This window comes from Microcaecilia unicolor, chromosome 11, assembly GCF_901765095.1.
Source record: "Microcaecilia unicolor chromosome 11, aMicUni1.1, whole genome shotgun sequence".
NCBI classification, from domain to species: domain Eukaryota; kingdom Metazoa; phylum Chordata; class Amphibia; order Gymnophiona; family Siphonopidae; genus Microcaecilia; species Microcaecilia unicolor.
Window position 1 is genome coordinate 84,156,174 of NC_044041.1, and position 23,852 is coordinate 84,180,025.

The 23,852-nt window shown below is 46.9% G+C and overlaps 1 protein-coding gene across 1 annotated transcript in view; it reads left to right on the top strand.

Moving 5' to 3' along the window:
• CHAF1A (chromatin assembly factor 1 subunit A) overlaps positions 1 to 23,852 on the top strand; it is a 177,695-nt gene that overhangs the window by 121,341 nt on the left and 32,502 nt on the right. The window contains exons 12-13 of the mRNA XM_030219408.1: positions 7,810 to 8,062; positions 8,784 to 9,259. Coding sequence (XP_030075268.1) covers positions 7,810 to 8,062; positions 8,784 to 9,259 — 729 coding nt within the window. The remainder of the gene's footprint in view (positions 1 to 7,809; positions 8,063 to 8,783; positions 9,260 to 23,852) is intronic.

Consider the following 23,852-nt stretch of genomic DNA (forward strand, 5'->3'; position numbering starts at 1 on the left):
ATGACTATTCGCCTCCTGGAGCTACTGGGGTTTGTGATAAATTATCCAAAGTCCCATCTTCTCCCAGTGCAGAGACTCGAATTCATAGGAGCTCTGCTGGATTCTCGGACGGCTCGCGCCTATCTCCCAGAGACGAGAGCCAACAACTTGTTGTCCCTCGTCTCGCGGGTGCGAGCGTCCCAGCAGATCACAGCTCGGCAGATGTTGAGATTGCTAGGCCACATGGCCTCCACAGTTCATGTGACTCCCATGGCCCGCCTTCACATGAGATCTGCTGGGGATCTAGAAGACGTAATCCACCTGTCCACGAGTTTTCTCGAATCCCTGTATTGGTGGACGATTTGGTCCAATCTGACTCTGGGACGTCCCTTCCAAATTCCTCAGCCACAAAAAGTGCTGACCATGGATGCGTCTCTCCTGGGGTGGGGAGCTCATGTCGAGGGGCTTCACACCCAAGGAAGCTGGTCCCTCCAGGAACGCGATCTGCAGATCAATCTTCTGGAGTTGCGAGCGATCTGGAACGCTCTGAAGGCTTTCAGAGATCGGCTGTCCCACCAAATTATCCAAATTCAGACAGACAACCAGGTTGCCATGTACTACGTCAACAAGCAGGGGGGCACCGGATCTCGCCCCCTGTGTCAGGAAGCCGTCAGCATGTGGCTCTGGGCTCGCCGTCACGGCATGGTGCTCCAAGCCTCATATCTGGCAGGCGTAAACAACAGTCTGGCCGACAGGTTGAGCAGGATTATGCAACCTCACGAGTGGTCGCTCAATTCCCGTGTAGTGCGACAGATCTTCCAGGTGTGGGGCACCCCCTTGGTGGATCTCTTCGCATCTCGAGCCAACCACAAAGTCCCTCAGTTCTGTTCCAGGCTTCAGGCCCACGGCAGACTGGCATCGGATGCCTTCCTCCTGGACTGGGGGGAGGGTCTGCTGTATGCTTATCCTCCCATACCTCTGGTGGGGAAGACTTTGTTGAAACTCAAGCAAGACCGAGGCACCATGATTCTGATTGCTCCTTTTTGGCCGCATCAGATCTGGTTCCCTCTTCTTCTGGAGTTGTTCTCCGAAGAACCGTGGAGATTGGAGTGTTTTCCGACCCTCATCACGCAGGACGAAGGGGCGCTTCTGCATCCCAACCTCCGGTCCCTGGCTCTCACGGCCTGGATGTTGAGAGCGTAGACTTTGCCTCTTTGGGTCTGTCAGAAGGTGTCTCCCGTATCTTGCTTGCTTCCAGGAAAGATTCCACTAAGAGGAGTTACTTCTTTCTATGGAGGAGGTTTGCCGTCTGGTGTGACAGCAAGGCCCTAGATCCTCGATCTTGTCCTACACAGACCCTGCTTGAATACCTTCTGCACTTGTCTGAGTCTGGTCTCAAGACCAACTCCGTAAGGGTTCACCTTAGTGCAATCAGTGCATACCATTACCGTGTGGAAGGTAAGCCGATCTCAGGACAGCCTTTAGTTGTTCGCTTCATGAGAGGTTTGCTTTTGTCAAAGCCCCCTGTCAAGCCTCCTACAGTGTCATGGGATCTCAATGTCGTTCTCACCCAGCTGATGAAACCTCCTTTTGAGCCACTGAATTCCTGCCATCTGAAGTACTTGACCTGGAAGGTCATTTTCTTGGTGGCAGTTACTTCAGCTCGTAGAGTCAGTGAGCTTCAGGCCCTGGTAGCCCAGGCCCCTTACACCAAATTTCATCATAACAGAGTAGTCCTCCGCACTCACCCTAAGTTCTTGCCGAAGGTTGTGTCGGAGTTCCATCTGAACCAGTCAGTTGTCTTGCCAACATTCTTTCCCCGTCCTCATTCCTGCCCTGCTGAACGTCAGCTGCACACATTGGACTGCAAGAGAGCATTGGCCTTCTATTTGGAGCGGACACAGCCCAACAGACAGTCCGCCCAATTGTTTGTTTCTTTTGATCCCAATAGGAGGGGAGTGGCTGTGGGGAAACGCACCATATCCAATTGGCTAGCAGATTGCATTTCCTTCACTTACGCCCAGGCTGGGCTGGCTCTTGAGGGTCATGTCACGGCTCATAATGTTAGAGCCATGGCAGCGTCGGTAGCCCACTTGAAGTCAGCCTCTATTGAAGAAATTTGCAAAGCTGCGACGTGGTCATCTGTCCACACATTCACATCTCATTACTGCCTGCAGCAGGATACCCGACGCGACAGTCGGTTCGGGCAGTCAGTTCTTCAGAACCTGTTTGGGCTTTAGGATCCAACTCCACCCCCCGAGGGCCCTGTTTGTTCTGTTCCAGGCTGCACTCTCAGTTAGTTGGTAAATTTTTTAGGTCAATCTCAGTTATGTCCTCGCCGTTGCGAGGCCCAATTGACCATGGTTGTTGTTTTGAGTGAGCCTGGGGGCTAGGGATACCCCATCAGTGAGAACAAGCAGCCTGCTTGTCCTCGGAGAAAGCGAATGCTACATACCTGTAGAAGGTATTCTCCGAGGACAGCAGGCTGATTGTTCTCACAAACCCGCCCGCCTCCCCTTTGGAGTTGTGTCTTCCCTTGTCTTTGTCTTGCTACATACGGACTAACGAACACGAGCCGGTTCGGGCGGGAAGACGGCCGCGCATGCGCGGTGCGCATGAGCGCGCGAGGACTAGCAAAGGCCTTTGCTAGTGAAGTTTCCGATTGGAGGGGCTGCCGTGGACGTCACCCATCAGTGAGAACAATCAGCCTGCTGTCCTCGGAGAATACCTTCTACAGGTATGTAGCATTCGCTGTATGATGAAAGTTGAAAAGATGACCTAGTTTGATCTAAATTGTCATCCTCTAATGTGTCTAAGGTTGTGCGGTCTTGTATGACCCTATCGCCAGTAATGTGCTGGTAAATTTTTAACAGGCTCTGTCCCCGGGTATAGCCAGCTCTGCAAATTATTTTTTTTTTTTTTTTTTGGGGGGGGGGGCGCAGATGTGGACTGTGGGGGGCACCAATCCACCTCTGTGCCCCCCCCCCCAATTTGCAGAGCTGGCTATACCCAGGGAGAGAGCCTGGGAGGGGCAATGCGTTAATCTCTCCAGAAAAAAAAAAGATTTTAAATGCTCTCAGGTTGCAATCTAATTCATGTTTAATGTGGGATAAAATGCCATAAATAAGTAAATAAATTGATAGAAACTCTGAATGTTGAGCACCTGATTCTCAAAACATGTCTGTTTTAGTGGCCCTTTACCAGGAGAAAAAAAATCTCTGCACATATATAACACATTCTAGGGTGTCCTTATAAACAACCTCTCCAAATGACACACTGATTACGATTTATAACAAATTACTACTCTTACCGATAAAAAGTTATACTTTCTCTAGTGCATCCGTATGCTACATAAGCTGGCTGGCATGTTTGAAAATATAAATGAGATTAAATAAAAATGCTACCAACAATTAAGCACAATAACATGGTTGCAGCAGCTCATATCCGATCCGGCTTCCTGGAATCCCCATCCCAGACTCGCGCTTTCTGTGGCTCCTCCGGCTCCATCCTCTCTGGCACCGCGGGTCCCTCTCTCCTGATGTTCTGCTCTCTCTGAAAGCAGATCAGGAGGGAACCTGCCATCAGAGACACTGTCCATCTGGTGTCTGTCTCAAAGCCAAGAGGCACAGGCCAGGCCACGTGGAGAAACTGGGCACTGGGGGGCACAGAGACCACCAGTGGCACTTCCGGCGATGAGTGGAGAGAGACTCACTCACAGGCACTCTTAAACAGAAAAGGCGCGCAAGCAAGCACACACTCTGCTGCAGCACAATTAATTTTTTTTTTTAAAGCACTGCTGGTACATGTCGGCAGGGAACAGGCTGCTTCAGCCAATCCCAGGGGCCTTCCTTCAGCCTGTCCTGCCCCCGAGGGCTGAAGAAAGGCCCCGGGATTGGCTAGCTGACGTGAACCATAACTGCTTAAAAAAAATGAATCACACTGCAGCCGGCACTACAAGAGGCAAGGAGGTGGGGGGGGGGGGGGGGGCAAAAACAGCGCAGAAAGGTGCCGTGGGGGTGGGGAGGAGTTGGGGACAAAAGATGCCTAAGCCACAGACATAGGGGCGGAGGACGCTGATGCTAGGAGGGTATCAAGAACCCAAATTTTGGGAGCCGGTTGTTAAAGTAGCTACTTTAACAACTGGCTCCCAAATCTTATTAAAAATTTAACAAATGGCTCTTTTAGCCGGCTCCAGCACACCACTGCCTATCGCCAAAGAGATTATCTCCAGTACAAAGAGCATCAGCAAAGTGATTGTGAACATCTTCACATAGACCTGGTGCCTTGCCAAGCCATACGTCTGGTAGAAATGCCCACTGCATTACCTCTAACTGAAGTGTCGTAAGAGTCGTGAGCAGTTCAAATTAGATTAGTTGCACATTCTTCAAGGTTTTGTAGTAAGGGTCAAAGTTGAGGCTGTAGTTTTACTGGGAGAGTTTCCACTGCTTTAAATAAATTGTCAAGTATGGTGAATTGATAATCGGTATAATGAAAAATATGTAGACCTATTTGGGCATTAAGCATGGCACTTTGGTACATTCCCTTGCCCAACAAATCCATTAGTTTCATATCTTTAGGGGAAAATTGGAATGATCCCTTAAACTCTTATGTTTCCTCATAGCTGAGTGGACCACAATCGACTGATGAGATAGCTGAGGCTTATCAAAGCCCAAAAGATCTTGAACTTTGTATTTTGTTTCTAGACTTTCTTTGTTGGTCTGGAAGTAAAAGGTGTAGACCAGATAAGTTTATGTTGGTCTGTGAGGACATCTTGTAAGGGCAAAGCTATAATTTCTTTTGGTGCTTTCTTATAGCAAAGAGCCTGTAATTTATTTGAATTTGGATCAGGTTGAAAAGTTGAATGGATTTCTAAAGCAGATGCTAACTTTAGAAGACATTTCAGATAAGATGTATTCTCAGGTTTAGAGGATTTTGATGGCTGTGGAGGAGATGAGTCTGAAGGTAAACCAGGCGTGCCCCCACTGTGATCAGTAGGATGGTTAGGAGAAGAACACCTGGATTGATTTTATTTTTTGAATTGATAGAAGAGTCATAGTCTGAGAAGACCTCCGCTGCCATAGATTCCGATGTAGATGCAGACCATGAACGCTGTCTAGGTGAGGGTCCTAAAAGTGGAGGGGTGGCTGAGTTGTTTCCAGTGATCTGAGGAGTTGAATTTGGGTGTTGGATTTGATCTTTTTTTCAAAAATTCCTGAAGGATATGTAAAAGATCTTGTGGAGGTTCTGCCATCTGTGGTGGAGAGGAGAGGTGAGATTGAATAGATGAGACATTGCCAGTAGAAGCTGGGTCCTATATTAGATGGTTGATGTGAAGAAGAAATTTCCTTGTCATTAGTAGTCTGTATGCGAGATGGCATTTCATTTTGTGATGTTTGTGATTGCCGATGAGAGGAGGAGCTATAATTATGCTGATGTGAAGATGAGCAATCAGTGCGGTGCCAATGAGAAGGGGAGGAGTTATGTTGGTGCCGATGATAAGAAGAGGAGGTACATCGGTGCGGCTGAGTGAGAGAGTAATTAGAATGATGTTTGTAAGAATGCCGGTGCCGATGAGAATGAGTTTGTGCCGATGAGGCTGGGAAGAATCAGATCGGTGCCGATTAGGTGTTGAGGAGCAGTAGGCATTCTAGCCTGTTAGTAGGTGAGTGTCGGCTCCGATGCAGCAGATTGATAAGTACATAAGTAATGCCATACTGGGAAAAGACCAAGGGTCCATCGAGCCCAGCATCCTGTCCACGACAGTGGCCAATCCAGGCCAAGGGCACCTGGTAAGCAACGTACAAACATTCTATACATGTTATTCTTGGAATTGTGGATTTTTCCCAAGTCCATTTAGTAGTGGTTTATGGACTTGTCCTTTAGGAAACCGTCTAACCCCTTTAAACTCTGCCAAGCTAACCGCCTTCACCATGTTCTCCGGCAACGAATTCCAAAGTTTAATTATGCGTTGGGCAAAGAAAAATTTTCTCCTATTTGTTTCATCCCATGCCCCCTAGTCCTAGTATTTTTGGAAAGCATGATGGGAAGTGTACTGACACTGTGTCTTGGCACCGACAACTGACAGAGAAAGTTGTGGTGGTGGAGACTGCTCTGGAGCAGGCAGAGATTGGTACAAGGCTGACGCTCCTGGTGAGAAACTAGTAGCAGGATTCTTGACTTCTACAAGTTTCGATAGAGAAGGGTCTGTATGTTTTCTTTTAACTGCAGCCTTTTTAACAACCTGTTCAGTAGTTGGTTGAGGCTGTCGGTGACAGTTCTCATTTTGAGGTCTCTAATTTTACATGTTCTAGGAAGTATGCTGGCACACTTGTCACAGTTTTGAATCTAAATGTGCCTTTCCTAAACAACGGATGCATTGTTCATGTGGGTCCAAATTAGACATTTTGTTTTTACAGGCACTGCAGCGTTTGAAGCCCTGCTTCTTTGAAGACATATTGGGAAATAAAAGAGCGGGTAAATCAAATTCTTTGAAAAGGAGTAAGCATGACGTGATGAATGGAAAAAGAAAAAAGTAGCTAAATTCTATCGAAAAACTGCACTGACAGGAGATACTGAGTCAACGGGTCTGACCGTTACCATGGAAAGAATTAAACTGAAAGGGGCGGTGCTTACATGACATTATACTGTGTTGATTAGGGCAGGAAGCTGCACGCATGCATATTATAATTTTTTATATACAAGCTTTAATACTGGTCTGGGTCAGTGAAGTACAACTGCAAGGTGGCAGCCAGTTTAGTACAGTCGCTATCAGAGCTTACCAGCACTTCAAGTACAGTCCATTTCCCCAAATGGTTTAACAAGGAACATGTACCAGAGAAATAACAATAGAACATGAAAAAATACCACAATTTAAGCAAGCAGCAGTCTCGTTCTGCCAGGCCTCAGCTCCCCTGTAAAGGGCCAAGGAGCCTTAGGCATGAAGAACTACTTTCTCAAATGCGATGAATCTGCAATGCCTCCTCCTTAGCACATGCCCAGCGTTCTGAGCATGTGCTCAAGAGCTGTTGTTAACGCACAACTCTTGAGTGCATGCGCCAGACACTACCCTTTCACCGAATTCCCTAATGCTCAATGCTTTGGGCACACCTAAATTTGCATCTCGTTAGTGTTGAGTATTAGGGAGTTCCTTCACTGCCCTGATCCGGCAGTATTTTTTCAGCACTCTTCAGAACATCACTGGAGTTTTGAGCTTTGAAAAACTTGGAGTTAGCAAAAGTATAACCTTAGAAGTACCTGTTAAAACAGTCTGCTTATACAATTCAATGACTTGTTCTGAGGTCAGAGTGAGTGCTAAAGTAAATAATACAAAATGTGAGAAATCCTAGTGTAAATGCAGGTGCTCACTTAGCTGGGTGTGACAGGCTAAACATGGGACCTAAGAAACGAGATGTTTAAGCAGCAGCTGTGCTGGTGTTGGCTGTTTGAATTATTGCAGAGCTTCTGGATGGATATTGGAAGGGGAGGGGTACTGGGGGTAAAATAGGTTGGGGGCTCTTATATGCTTATCTGCCTCAGGTGGTAGCGTATAAATGGGTAAGATAAGGAGAGATCTTACAGGCAGTCACACTCTGTGGATGGCAGCTGTGATATCGTTGCAGTATGGAAAGAAATAACTAGACAAACAGAGGCAGTTGTTTTTCTGCCATTTACTGTTCTACTTTCTTTGGAAGGAGTGCTTGGTTTGCTATTTTTGGGGGACAGGAGTGAAAAGTGTCCCTATGCCTTCTAGAGATGGGGAAGGGGACTCCTTCAGATTTGAGGAGTTACTGTATTGGCCCCTTTCTAATTTTATTTTGTTTTTGTTTTAAGGAGAAGACTGATCCAGAGAACCAAAAGGTTCGACAGAAACTGAAAGCAAAAGAGTGGGATGAGTTATTATCAAAAGGAAAGAAGTTCCAGGTCCTGCAACCTGTGGTGATCGGCTGCATCTGGGAGGGTGCTGGTGCTGGTGTAGAACTCAAGGTACTGCAGCGGTTTGCAGTCTGTTTTTTGGAATCAAATATTGCAGAGGAAGAACTGGTACAGGAAACGACCGCAAAGCGCACTTCAAAGGACCAGCAAAGTAAGAGTTGAGGAAATCTATAGTACTATCTTAGTAAGGCTCTTAATTTGAGATACAAAATGCAGATTTTTTAAAGGGGTTGATATTCAAATCGATTTAACCAGCCAGAAATGGCAACTGGCCAGTTAATCGCTTGTTTGGGACTAACTGGTCATTTTCAGCAGCCCTTAACTGGTTAGTGCCTAAAGCTATTTTGGGAGTGTTCTTGGGGCAGAGTTGGCACTTGGCCAGCTAAGTGCTAATATTCAAAGGGGTAAAGAATCATGGATTTTGATACACTGCCTTTCTGTGGTACAACCAAAGTGGTTTACATGTATTATATGTAGGTATATTCAGTACTTAACTGACCAAGGTTATCGCTTAAATATCGCTTTGTGCAGTGCCCCATAGCCGGTTAAGTACTGAATATTGCACTTAACCAGCAATGGTTTAGCTGGCTCTGGAAACCTGGAAATTCAATGCCAAAGCCCGGACATGGCTCAGCATTGAATTTCCAGGCATAATGCTGGTGGCAGTCAACATGATGCTGAGTGCTGCTGGCTGAATATCAACCCCTAATTGTGTGACACATTTATAAATTGTTCTGTGCTGCACCCTATGCCCCTAGGATATGTCTCTGCGTTTTTTTTTTTTTCTTTTTAAATTTTTTAGTACATTTTCCATTGAAATCTTTTTTTTTTTTTTTTTTTTCTCCCCCCCATTCCCCCAACCTCCTTTCTAGTTCTGGCTCAGCTGCTTCCTCTGCTCCATGGAAACATCAACAGTAGCAAAGTTATTATTCAAGAGTTTCAGGAGTACTGTCGCCGAGGATTGCTGACTGATAGAGCTGTTACTGCAAGCAGTAATGGTGCCAGCCCCACTAGTTCCAACACCTCCCGACCTCAGACTCCTACCACCAACGAAGAAAATACAATACCTTCTAAGGCCCGGCTGAAGCGTATTATCTCAGAAAACTCTGTGTATGAGAAAAGGCCGGACTATAGAATGTGCTGGTATGTCCATGCTGAGGTTCTAAGGAGCTTTGACCAGGAGAATCTACCCTTTCCATGCCAGTGGACCTATCTGACACAAGTGAAAGATGATAGCAACACTGCCACTGGAGGACAACCACAGACCACTCCAGTGTCAGTAAAGAGGAAGCCCACCGGAAGCATGTCTATCACAAAATTCATGAAGAGACCCAAGAAGGCACAGCAGGTGAATTCTTTGCATGGTGAACTTTCTGGTTTTTTTTTATTTTTTTAATATATTGGGTACTTGCAGTTCTTTGAGTTCACAAGCAAGCGTCTATTGCAGCACACCTGGTATTGTGTATAGTTACTAAAAAAAAAAAAAAACTTTTAAAAATATCACACTGCATTGGACCAATTATCCTTCAAGGCTAGCATCTTGTCTCTGACTGTGGCCTGTTCAGGTCACCTGGAGTATGTTTCGACCCCAAATTAGGGAATCTTGTTTCAAGTTTATTAAATCAGAGCGGTTTACATCTTAAATGTATAGTAAACAATCAGAGCTGAAAAGAACTTCATTCAATATAGGAAAGAAATAGGGATACAGTGAGAGGGAAGAGAAAGCAAACAGTTGCTAATGAGAGAAGGTAAACAGAGAATAGTATCATCTAGTGGTAACAATGGATTTAGCGGTCAGCGAAGGGTGGCTGGAGTTGAAGAGGTAACAAACAGCTGGGCCTTAAAAATAGGCAAAGAGGTCTCTAATCACAAGGCTAAAGGAGCAGCATTCCAGAGCTGTGGACCCATAGTACTACTACATATGGATGAGAGATGCACACAATGGAGGTAAGGAATCTGGAGCAAATTAACTTGAGATGAGTGGCGAGTCTGGGGAAGGGAATAAGGTAAAAGGTAACGTGACAGGTATAAAGGCTGTCCCGAATGGTAATTTTTATAGACTGAGAAACAACTTGTAAGAGATCTGGTATGAAATTGGCAACCAATGCTCTTCACAAAGGAGAGGGGTAATATGATCATTCCATGTCGCTCCCTCCTAGATACAGGAGGTGGAGACATGTAAGGCTGTCAGTCTAAATAATGGTTAATGGACCCTGGCTCTACAGAAACTGCTAGCCTGTCATAATTCTCTGGCAGCAGATTTCATGGTTTTATTATGCATGGACTAAAAAAAAATACTTAAGTAGATTTAGAACAGCTCTTTTCTGAGGACAAGCAGGATGTGAATATTCTTACTGATGGGTGAGAGCCCAGTGTGGAAAGTGCTCCCAGTGTTCTTTCTAGAAGCATTTGGAAGCATCCTAGCATGTGTCTTCCTGCCCACTGCTGCCGCATGGGACCAGCTCAGTCCTCTTTTTTTTTTTTTTTTTCCTCAGAGTAATGTGGATGTGTGCAGTTCACCCCATAGCTTGTTTCATGTCTCTTCATTTCAATTTTACAGTGTTTGGTTTGATTTTATTTATTAATTTAATATACCGCTTATCACAACCAGTGTTACAAATATATATATGTGTGTGTGTGAAATGCTACTCAGTTTGTTCAGTAGTGAATTCCTAAGTTATTTTATTAGATTATTTATATACCGCCTTTCTGTGGAACAGCCAACTGAACCTTTTGTAACAAAACACTTTGTTTCTGGTAGCGTATCTTTCTTTAAACTGTATGCAAGTCTCTCCTGCAGGACTAATGTTCCCGTTCTTCCCCCTTTATTTCATTTAGTCAGGTTTTTTGGCACTTCCAAGTTTTTTTCTGTGGCCTACTAGGCCCCCTTATTTATTTGTAGTATGTGATATACCACCCTTCTGGTATAACCAGAGCAGTTTATAATAACCAAATCAGTAATTAAAATACATTCCCCAGTGTCTCTCTGGATTGGCACACAGGTTTTGTACTCCTACCAACAGATGGAGACTGAGAACACACTGAATTCAAGTAGGCGTATAAGTGGACTGTGCAGGCCTCTGAAAGTCAGTCTGTTCTCAGCAGTTGGTAGGAGTGGTAAGACTACAGTTCCAATGGGTATTTTTTTTTCTTTTTTTTGGAGCCTTTTAAAAAAAAAAACAAAAAACAAACACCATTTTAAACAGAGCCCTGCCACGGTTTTATCAGAGACTACTGCAAGAGGTTTAATTTAAAACAAAAACCAAAGACCTCAGTCTAGATACCTAGGCTTGCCTGCTGACCGAACAGGGGTTGAGTCCATGGGGGTCTCTATCACCCCGGGGATACCACACTCAGGCGGCCGTCCCTCTCCCCTTCCAGATTGAAGTGTCCTCAACTTTCCGTGGCTGCTGCAGGGCACCTGGATTGTCTTGAGGTGAGAGGGTCTGCCTGCAGCTGTTCTCCCATTATGACACTCAGGGACCCACAGGACCGTCGTATGGAGACCCTACTGAAGCAGGGGTTTGATGTGTCTTCTCTCAGGGGGCAGGCTGCCGTTTGTGGTGGCTTAGTCGCTTCAGTTTTGTTGGATGCTCACTATGGTTCTGTGGTGGGACCACTATTTTTTTAACGTATTTATAAATTATCTAGAGATGGGAATAACTAGTGAGGTAATTAAATTTGCTGATAACAGTTATTCAAAGTTGTTACATTGCAAGAGGATTGTGAAAACTTGCAAGACACTGGGAGTCTGGGCATTCAAATAGCAGATGACATTTAATGTGAGCAAGTGCAAAGTGTGATGCATGTGTGAAAGAAGAACCCAAACTATAGCCACGTGATAACAAGGTTCTACATTAGGAGTCACCACCCAGGATAAGGATCTAGGTGTCATTGATGATGAGTTGAAACCCTCTACTCGTTGTACAGTGGCGGCTAAGAAAAGCAAATAGAATGTTAGGAATTATTAGGAAAGGAATGGAAAACAAAAATGAGAATGTTATAATGCTTTTGTATCGCTCCATGGTGCAACCTTACCTCGAATACTATGTACAAATCTGGTTACCGAATCTGAAAAAAGATATAGCAGAATTAGAAAAGGTACAGAGGAGGGCTACGAAAATGATAAAGGGGTGGTACGACTTCCCTATGAGGAAAGGCTAAAGTGGCTAGGGCTTTTCAACTTGGGAAAGAGATGGCTGAGGGGAGATATGATAGAGGTCTATGAAATACTGAGTGGAGTGGAACAGGATAGACGTAAATCGTTTGTTTAGTCTTTTTCCAAAAATACTAGGACTAGGGGGCACTGGATTGGCCACTGTTGGAAACAGGATACTGGGCTTGATGGACCTTCAGTCTGTCCTAGTATGGCAACACTTACGTTCTTACTGTAGAGATGTGGATAAAGCACGGTCACATCTAATATTAGCTATAATAACGAATCCCATTTATCAATTGAAACAATAGCTCGGTAAAAAAATGTTGCTGTAGGAAATATGAGCATTCTTTTAAGGAATGTGTACTGTGTAAAATCTTAACTAATATTATTGGCAAGGGTTTCTCTTAAAGTGCAATACTTCCACCTCTGCGGTTCTCTCTATTTTTGGGAAAATATGTATGTTCTGAGGCATATCCCTCTGATAAAATAAATGTTTGCCTTCTTTCAATTGTGACTCGTTAATGCCCGATTATAGAGAATTGTTCAAGAATGAGATCATGTAGTATGAATAAATTACATACTTTTAGTCTTCAATGCTTTGATTTGGCTTAAAAGAAACACATGAAGAACTTGGTACCAACACACTAGTCCAAGGGGAGTGGCTGTAAGGAAAAGAAGTAAGATGCTGCCCTACACCCATGTATAACTTCAATCTGGAAGTTTTCCACTATAACACTAAAAATAAGGAATAACACCAAACAAACAGAAAAAACAGCTTTACCTGTGCCTTGGAGGAACATTCTGAAGTACTGGCCACCTAAATTTAGCATAAACTAGTTGTAATAAGTGTCATTATATCCCATAAGCACCCCAAAGAATTCTTTAAGCAAGCTTCTTCTGCATGCACCTGTGGCACAAACACTGTTAGACTTAATAACTTTAAGTACATCACCACCTCCAGGGGAAAGGGGGTGGTTCTTCAGGGTCAGGACTAGAGAGTTGCACGGGGACAGAAATCTTACCCATCCCCGCCCGTCCCTGCTGGAATCTTACCCATCTCCACCCATCCCCGCAAAATTTTAACCCATCCCCACCCGGCCCCGTAAGAATTTTAATGGTACATAAAAGAAAATTCCAGTTAGCTCCCTTAGTCTCTCTCTGGATTTGAGCCACAGCACTGTAGGCAAGGAAGGAACGGAAGTTGGAACACTCTGGTGCGCACATGTAAGACTTGTCTCCAATTCACTTGCACTGTGTGCTGAGAGGTCGCCACATGCATGCGCCAGTAGGTCAGGTGACATCTGATTCTCGTGCCTGTGTCAGAACTGAGGTCTGTGCACCAGCCTGGTAGCAAAGAGGATTAATAGTAACATAGTAAGTGACAGCAAATAGACCTGAACGGTCCATCCACTCTGCCAATAGTCACACTCATGATCAAGTCATCATTAAATCAACGAGTGTGATATTATATACTTGATTATGGTCTTTCCTTCATGTTTCTGGAACAAAGACCACAGAAGTCTATCTGGCCCTATCCTTATGTTCTAACTACTGGGGTTGCCGTTGAAGCCCACTCCAGTCTATTCGTTTTCTCATTTGTGGGACACAGATCGTAAAAGTCTGTCCAGCACTGTCCTCATATTCCAGCCACTGAAGTTGCTGTCTAAGCCCTTTCCAGCCCATCCTACACCAGATTGCCATGTATGAGACACAGACCATACAAGTCTGCCAGGTATCAGCCCTAGTTCATCACAGCCAGAGTCGCCATTTAAGCGTCACTTGACACATCCACACACATGCAGCCATTCAAGGTTAGGTTTTATATAATGTCCATTTTCTAATTAGAGATCCTCTTTGTTCATCCCACGCCTTTTTGAATTCCGTCATCATTTATGACTCTACCACCTCCTTAATGGAAGACTTTCCACATTTGTGCTGTTAAAGCAAAGAAGAGGAGGAGGAGGAGGAGAAGACAGCACTGGTATTCGGTAGATGAGAGCCTGGTGCAGCTTACACTTCTACGAGAAGACCGCAGAACTGCTTCCATCCCCACAGGAACCCTGCAGGAACTGCCTCCGTCCCCACGGGAACCCCGCAGAGCTGCTTCCATCCCCGTGGGAACCCCGCAGGAACTGCCTCCGTCCCCGCGGGAATCCCACGAACCCCGTTCCCGTGCAACTCTCTAGTCAGGACTGCAAAGTTGACACAGTGGTGAGTTCTGGGGGGAAAGGAGTCAGGTCCTCGGGGCCAGGACTACAAGACTGGTGCAGACAGGAACAGGGGTAAGCTTAAAAAATATTTATACATACAAAAAATATACTACAAGCATCCGCTCAGGGACTCTTTCTCCACTGAGATGCGTGATTTCGCTTCAGCTGTGTTTTCCTACCCAGAAAACTCCCCAGTGGTTAAGTGCACCTGGTGCAGCAGGACCATATCCCTCACAAACACTCATAATTGATGCCTGCAGTGCCTGGGGCCCAATCATAATTTCTTGTAAACTCTGTTTACCGATGTCAACAAGCGGTATTGGAGGTTGAGAGCAGCAGCATGAACAAATTTTTGGCACTCAGCAGTCCAGTCCATCACCTTCAGCATTAGTCTCGGGCTCTGGGAGATGCATTGGCTGGGAATGTAATGACATTAAAGGGCCTCCGCCTTCCTTGACATGAAGCATTGATAGCAACCAGTGCAATTGGGCATCCTCTGATCTCTTCCTGAGTGCAAGGAAGGATTTGTTGTTGCCCTTGTCAATGCCGAGGGACTCCGTTGCCATGTATTGGGTGAAAGCCAAGAAGCACCAGCATCCAACACCGAGGCATTGAGATTACTGATGTCCTCAAAGTGTCCCCAACATGAGGGCCACTCACCCACCTAGGAATTGGCTGGGGCGCAACAGCCTCCATCAAGCCAAGAACATGTCTCGCCAGTACTGCCTCGATGGCTTTGAAAGATATGTCCACTCTGGATGAGCCCTAGCCTTCGATGACAGCCCTTGAGGGGTGGCTCAGGACCATGCTCCATGAGCAAATAAACAGCCTGTTTTCCCGCCAGGAGGCTAATGCATCAAGGACATTGGCGCTGGCTCCTTACGAGTTCCAGCCTATTTTGGAGACTCATGTACTGCCTGCAGGGAGTACATTGACACAGAGGCCTTGACGGGCCTTGGAGCCAGTTTCCACTGAACTGGGAGTTCTTTAGCCCTTCGGGTAAGGCGGGGAGCCTCCTTAGGGAACTGGGGATCCCCAGTACCTCAACACCCCCATCCCAGGCCTGAGCAGAGATTCAGATGTGAGACAAGCAGAAACTCAAATCTGCAGAGGAATACTTCTGAGTCTGATTTTGACCACTGCTGGGTGTCTCAGAGGGCAGCAGAGGTTCTCTCAGAGGAAGAGTCCCTTGGTCTTCTCTCAGATGCCTCCCCTCCACAAGAGTGAAGTGTCCTCCAGAGGACCTCTGATTTTTAAAAATTTTTTATATGGGAGTCAGCTAAGTCTGTCCCATTTTCGATTTAGAAACTGAGGATAAGCCACGGCAGAGATGTTGCCCATCCTCCAATTTGACACCCCCCCCCCCCCCCCCGCAAAGCTGTGATAGTGCCCATGTACAGAATCCTTAAGCTAGTACAGAGGAAGCAGAAGCAGTGAGAGAACCCCTTCTGTATAGCAGGTTAATAAGAAGGTTCACTCTGTGTATAAAGTTCTCTAGGATTTTAGTAGATCCAGCTTCCTCACTTTTCCATGGTGGTCAAATCTACTCTCAAAAGAATTAAGAGTTCAAGATTTACTCCATACTCCTGGGGAGGAAGGCTCAGACACTGGAATCTTTTGGGAAGAAATTTTATCAGAATGCTCTGCTTGCCTCTTCTGTATCTTCTTACCAGCTCTGAACATTCACTTGTAGAATATTATGTAGTGTAGCAAAGTTTACAGACACTCTCCCTCAGGAAAAGGCTGAGGAACTCAGCTAGTAGCCAAAGGGGCAGGAGTGTGAGAAGTACATGATCTGCTTTCAAGCATATTGGGTTGTGCAGACTCGCCTGGCTGCATGCCTTAGACCTTAATACAGTGGTTTAGTAAAAGCTGGCAGATGTTCCAGATCAGGGAGACAACCTTGTGGTGACAAGTTGGAGGAGGGAACAGACCTAATCAAGAAACAATTTGAAACCATTAAGTCACTATTTTGTCCCACTCCTGGCTTGGCCTCTATATCCAGGAGATATTCTGGCAGAGGGCAAAAAGAGGACCTACTACTCTCAAAGGTGTAGATCCCTCCACTCTCTCGACATCCTCAGCATAAACAGGGTTCTTGCTCTCCTCTGCAGCAGCAGAAGTCCCAGACGGCTGCCCAGTCAAAGAAGGAGATGAGCTTTTGACTAGCTCCAGGAGAGTATAGCTGCAATTCACATCGCTGTCCCAGAATACCTTCTGTTAGGGCGGTGGAATTTTTTCCAGGAAAGGTAGCCCTCAGACCGGTGGGTTCTGGGCTACACATTTCAACTGGAAGGATTCCTTCCAAATTTCCCTGTATCAAAATTAAGCTCTCAGCAGTAGGAATTGCTTACAGAGGAACTCTTTCCTTTTGCAGGCCAATGCAGTCTCCCATCTGCAAGGGGGGGAAAAAGGGGAAGGTATTTTATTCCAAGTATTTCCTGTTCACCAAGAGAGACAGGGATTTTGTTCCATCCTAGACATAAAGGTCCTGAACAAATATCTGGCAAAACAAAAGTTGAGGATGTTTTCCCTGGGTATCCTACTAACTAGTGAGTCAAGAAGAGGATTGGCTCTGCTCTGTATTTGAAGGATGCTTATACCCACATACAGATACATGTCAGTCACATCACTACCAGTACAGCATTCTGCCATTTGGCCTCATGTCAGCACCTAGGTATCACTACACAGACTGGGGTTGTATGTTTCCTTACCTAGATTACTGGCAGGTCAAGAGCACCTCAGAGGAAGGTGCAACTAAATCAATGCACAATATAATTTGGGTGCTGAAGCTACTAGGGGTTGTCATAACTACCCCAAGTCCCACCTCAACCTGTGCCAGTAATTGGAGTTCATTGGAGCCTTAATAGACAACTTAATCCAGTGCTTTCCTCTCAAGCCAATGAATAAAGGCTCTTACTCTGTGGTCCAGAAGGGTCAACAGATTCCGCAGGTTTCAGCTCAGCAGATGTTAAGATTCATAGGCCACATGGTCTGGTGATAAGCAGCAGAATAACGTGTGTAGACAGGATCAAGTTCCAAACCATTTATTGAAGGAATCGCACAGAAAGCCTGACGTGGCCACGTTTCACTCAATACAGAACTGTGTCAAGGGACACTCTTATCAACTCAAAAATGAATAAATAAAACAATGCATATAAAACACTGACCAATAAATAGAATATATATATATATACACACACACACACAGTGCAATCTACTTAAGTGCAAGGGTCTGGGACCAAAGAAATGCATGTAGTTAACCAGAGCATGCACTTAACCGTTGTGACCCAAAGAAGCTTGACATCTGATAAACATATGTACAGTACTGTTTATTATTATACATACAGTATACAGTCTCAGTTAACTGACAGGCTGGCTTGAAGTAATCAGTTATAGTCCTCTGTACACTTTTGGGTTTGTGAGTTCCATAGACTACGTCTGCCAGACAGTAAAAGCTGTCATAGCACTGACATCGAGTGGCCTCCAGATAGGCCCGCACAATGTTGAGACTCTCCAGCGCTCTTGCAAAAGTGACAGGAGGAGGTTGTTGAATTTCGTCAGCATGTGCCTCGCTGCTCATTTCTTCATCTGTTCCATCATCAGCCGTTGTTGCCTGTGTGTAGGCGCATATCTCGACATCAGTGCTGTCTTCAGCTGTTTGTAGATTGTACTCAACAGCTACGTAGCGATGGAACTCCTCTTCAGTAACACCGGCTGGGATGTCAATAACCTCTTCATCTGACGTGTTTGCCACAGCTGCATCTGTTTCTTCCCCCTCCAAATCCTTAACAAAGCTTGCCCGCTTGTAGCAGTTCACAATGGTTGCCTGTGTAACATGATTCCAGGCTTCTTTTTGCATATTTAGGGAATCCAACAGTGATAGATTACAAGCCAGTTCAACAACACGTTTATCCTTGGCGGTCTGGTCTTCCATAACGCTCATCAGACAACATAGCACAAGAGCCTGATAATGTTGTTTGAAATTGGCTATTATGCCCTGATCTATAGGTTGGATCAGAGAGGTAGTGTTTGATGGCAGGAAGCCCACCTTGACGTTAGCTAGCCTGACATCGTCCCTGTGTGCAGCACAATTATCACAAAGCAGCAAAATCTGACGCTTTTATGCCCGCATTCTAGTGTCTAACTTATTTAGCCACTGCTTCCAAATTTCCCCAGTCATCCATGAATTTGCGTTAGCCTCGTATGACACAGGAAGTCGCTTAACTTTCTTGAAGCAACGGGGCTGTTTGCTCTTTCCAGTGACAAGGGGTTCCAACTTCTCACTCCCATCCATATTGCAGCAAAGGAGGATTGTCAGTTGGTCCTTTGATGTTTTACCTCCAGTAGTTTCGGCATGTTTGAATGCAAGTGTTCCATCAGGAATCAATAGCCAGTAGAGACCATTTTCGTCAGCATTGAAAATGTCATAAGGTGCAAACTCGTTCAAGATGGTAGGAAGAACTGAAACAACCAATTTTCAGCACCAAAGTCTTCCACGTCTTGTTTCTCACCATGCTGCTTCTTGAATTTTATGTTGTTCCTCTCCTTCCATCTTTCCAACCATCCAACAGTGGCTTTGAATTCAGTCAGTCCAAGACTTTCTGCTACCTGGTTAGCTTTCTCCATAAGCAGTGGACCACTGACAGGAAACTGTCTGCTCCTGACTCGACAAAACCAACGAAGAAGAGCATCTTCTACCTCCTCAGCTTTTCCCGCCCGTTTTCGTTTCCGTTGTGGATTTGTGTTGTTTTGCCAGTCTTCCAGAAGCTGGTCTTTCTGCTTCAAGACACGTGAAATTTGACTGGGATTGACACCATATTCTTTAGCAATAGATGCTTGACTTTGTTTTCTAATTTTTTAAGAACTTCTATTCGTTCAGCCATATTAGTCTTACAGTTCTGCTGTGACGATGACCCCGGTGTACGCCCTAACAACATTCTTTCGCTTATTCTGCGTGTAGCAGTTAGAGGCAGTAAATTTGAAATCTCGTTGGTTGTCACGCGCAATCGGCTTCCATATTCCATGCGTGCACTTATGCAGAGTCTTTCCTGCAGAGGAGCGGTCTTGAACCATGCATATAAGCGAATCTTGCACTTATCAGTGGTGCACTAAAATGAAGTTTGGCCCCATAGAAATTGATGGTGCCAAAAACAGGACAGAAGTACGGCCTACAGTTAAACAGAGCATGCTGTTATCCGACGTGCACTTAAATGGGGTGCACTGTGTGTGTGTATCTATCTATATATATATATATATATATATATATATATATATATATATATATATATATATTAGAAACACTTTTAAACTTAATGAGCATATCAATCCAAAACAAATTTTTTAAATTAAAATTAGAGGGTCTCGTGATGCGCGGTGGGTAGTGGCTGTGTTTCAGCGCTGCTCCAGGTCCCTCACCCTCACTTAGCAAACAAAAAGCAAATTTTACCCAACTAAATGAAATAAAACCGCTACCTAAGCCGAGGTAAGCTGTGCATGGATCAATTTTTGCTCCCAATGCCGTCTGAGGTGTCCCGCCGAAGCTCAAAAACGGAAAAGGAAAAATTCCCACAGCTAGGGACTAGTGTCAAGATGGCGCAGGCAACGCATGAACCATGCGGGGAGTTTAATGAAAAGTAGCTGGCATAGATCACGGAGACAGTGGGCACGGCGCTAACCCCACGATTTGAAGTGCTATCCGGCCAGCTGGCCAAATTAGAAGCAACGCTGTCCGACACAATAAAAAGGACGGGCGAAGCAGAAAAACTGATCTCGGACATAGAAGCTACATGGGCCCGTTGCGAGCCAGAAGTTTCCCGCCTGAAAGATCAGCTGAAAGCCCAACAAGAAAAACTGGAGAAAATAGAACATGAAGGCGCAATTTGCGAATTGTTGGCCTGCCTGAGAAGTTAACAGACAACTCACTAGGACACTTGCTTGAGCAATGGCTAAGTAAGGAGTTTGCCCTCTCGGATAGCTATGGGGCATTGTGTATTGAGCGCACACATCAACTTGGAAGGATTCAGCCAGAGAAGCAGAAACCTCGAGTGGTAATAATCAAGATACATAATTATCTTCATAAAGAGGAAATTCTACGGGGTTATAGGCTGAAGTGTGAGTCTCTGACCTATGAAGGCGAGCAGATCCGGATCTTCCAAGACTATTCCACAGGTGTTCAAGAACGACGATGGCGCTTTCACCCCATATGCTCATTGATGGCGGAAAAGAAAATCCAGTTTATGCTCCTGTATCCTGCAATATTAAGGATTCAGCATGCAGGTAAATGGCGCACCTTTGAGTCAGTGTCTGACGCACAGGACTTTGTAAATCAGGAACTATTACCAAGCACGGGGTGAAGGCCTCAGCGAGGACTTGTTATTCAAGATGGGGCATCGGCTCAAGTCTGGGTCATGGGATTCCTGATACCAGCACGGAGAAATGGACAGAGCTGCAGGAGCAATGCAGCATGGCAGGAAGCTTGCTAAGTTCAGGTGTAAAGCAATGTTTTTGGAAAAAACTGTTTTATGTTGTTGGTGCACGTTTTGATATGGATTTAATGTGGGGAGTTGATGCAAGGGGGTTAGGATTAACAGAGAATGAATCTATGTTAAGGGATTAAGCGTTGGGGGGGGGGGCCCTAGCATGTACATGACCTGACTGATGGGCGACATAGTGGGGGGAAATGGGCTGGGGAGGAGGGAAGAATTTCAGGGGAAGGTGGGTGTGGGGAAGGGAGGGAGAAGGGCAGCTCTATAGGGGGTTGGGAGGACAAAGCATAAGAGCCATGGGTATAAGTCTCATCCTTATAGGGGGGTAGGTCAAATATGGTATCCTGAGAGTGTTGGTATCAAGACAAGGGGAATAGTGGCATTTCAACCTCTGAGGCAGGGCTGGGGCTCAGGGGTTCTACTTTATCTATTTCCTGGTATTGTGAATACTAACTTGTTAGCCACATTGTAGAATAATTACTTGGAATGTGGGGGGGATTTCCTCCCCGATTTAAAAGGAAAAAATTTTAGCACACTTAAGGCGATGTAAGGCAGACATTGCGTGCTTACAGGAATCCAAACTAACAGACCAGGAGCATGAGAAACATAAGCAGGGGTAGGTGGGGTAGTCCATGTATGCCTCTTCGGAGGGATGGAAAGGGGAAGTAGTATTCTCCGAGGACAAGCAGGCTGCTTGTTCTCACTGATGGGTGACGTCCACGGCAGCCCCTCCAATCGGAATCTTCACTAGCAAAGTCCTTTGCTAGCCCTCGCGCGCACCGCGCATGCGCGGCCGTCTTCCCGCCCGAAACCGGCTCGAGCCGGCCAGTCTTCTTTTGTCCGCACTCGGTACGGTCGTGTTTTTGCCGTGTCGAGCCCCGGAAAGTCGACCTCGCGCGTCCAATTTGTTTTGAACGTGTTTTTTTCCTTCGGGAAAGCTTCTTCTTAGTCGGGAAGTGCTCCGGAAACCCCCCGCCGGGTTTCGTGTAAATCCTCCCCGTACTTCCAGCTTTTTGCCCCGGTAAGTTTTCTTTCGTCGTCGGGGAAGGCCTTTTTTCGGCCTCGGTCGAGATTTTTTCTCCCTCTAAATTTTGGTGCTTCAAATTTCGCCATTTCGGCTTTTGATTTCGCCGGCGTGATTTTTCCGCCCATGTCATCGAAGCCTTCCAGCGGCTTCAAGAAGTGCACCCAGTGCGCCCGGGTTATCTCGCTCACTGATCGACACTCGTCGTGTCTTCAGTGTCTGGGGGCCGAGCACCGCCCTCAGAACTGCAGTCTGTGTTCCCTGCTTCAAAGGCGGACTCAGGTAGCGAGACTAGCCCAGTGGAACGTGTTGTTCTCGGGCTCTTCGTCGGCATCGGCACCGGGATCTTCGAGTGCATCGACGTCGTCAGCGTCCAGACCATCTTCCTCGGCCGCCCCTGCATCGAGTGCATCGAGGCATCGGGCCTCTGCATCGGCGCCGAGACATCGGATAGCTGCATCGACGTCGGTGGTACCAGGACCTCGTCTGCTGATGTCGTCGGACGGTGGTGCATCGGGTGGAGTGCAGGTGAGGGCTGTCCATTCCCCTGCTGGTGGCGGTGAGCCCTCGGGTGGGTCTCCTCCTACCCTGAGGGCTCCTGCGGTACAGCCCCCCCGAGATCGACCTTCTTCAGTCTCGGCCCCGAGGAAGCGACGGCTGGATTCTACGTCCTCCTCGTCGGTGCCGGGGGGCTCCGGTGACATGCTTCGGAAGAAATCGAAGAAGCATCGACACTGGTCTCCTCCCCGTGTCGGCACCGAGAGCTCTGGGTCGCCGAGGGAGTCGGCACCCAGCAGGCATCGGCACCGAGAGGACCGCTCACCCTCTGTTCAGGAGGTGTCGATGCGCTCCGCTCTGGACAGCCCGGAACAGCCTCCACGCCCGGAACAGGTACTGACGTCGACGCCTGCATCGACCTCTCAGCCTTTCTCTGCAGCCACTCTAAACGAGAGCCTCCGGGCCGTTCTCCCAGAGATTCTGGGAGAGCTGTTGCGCCCTACCCCTCCGGTACCGGCGGTGCTTGCGCCTCCGGTACCGTCGAGCGTGGCGCCGGCTGGCCCATCGCCCAGGTTGAGGTCCCCGACGTCGGTACCGCGTGCGGTGCCGACCGCGGCCACCTCCCAGGAAGGCTCCCCGACCACGTCGGCGGAGGGAGCTTCGCCGATGCGGGCAAGGGAGTCTACCTCTCGACGCCCCCATCGTGGACGGGGTTCCACGGAGTCGAGCAGGGCGAGGTTGCAGACACAGGTCCGGGAACTCGTGTCTGACACCGAGGGTGAGGCCTCGTGGGAGGAAGAGGAAGATCCCAGATATTTCTCTGACGAGGAGTCTGAGGGTCTTCCGTCTGATCCCACTCCCTCTCCTGAGAGACAGCTTTCTCCTCCCGAGAGTCTGTCTTTCGCTTCCTTTGTCCGGGAGATGTCTACGGCCATCCCCTTCCCGGTGGTTGTGGAGGACGAGCCCAGGGCTGAAATGTTTGAGCTCCTGGACTATCCTTCTCCACCTAAGGAAGCGTCCACTGTTCCCTTGCACCATGTCCTGAAGAAGACATTGCTTGCGAACTGGACCAAGCCATTAACTAATCCCCACATTCCCAAGAAGATCGAGTCCCAGTACCGGATCCATGGGGACCCAGAGCTGATGCGCACTCAGTTGCCTCATGACTCTGGAGTTGTGGATTTGGCCCTAAAGAAGGCTAAGAGTTCTAGGGAACATGCTTCGGCGCCCCCGGGCAAGGACGCTAGAACCTTAGACTCCTTTGGGAGGAAGGCCTACCATTCCTCTATGCTCGTGTCCAAGATCCAGTCCTACCAGCTCTACACGAGCATACACATGCGGAACAATGTGCGGCAGTTGGCGGGCTTGGTTGATGCTCTTCCCCCTGAGCAAGCCAAGCCTTTTCAGGAGGTGGTCAGGCAGCTGAAGGCGTGCAGAAAATTCCTGGCCAGAGGAGTTTATGACACTTTTGATGTTGCGTCCAGGGCCGCTGCTCAAGGTGTGGTGATGCGCAGGCTCTCATGGCTGCGTGCCGCCGACCTGGAGAATAGAATCCAGCAGCG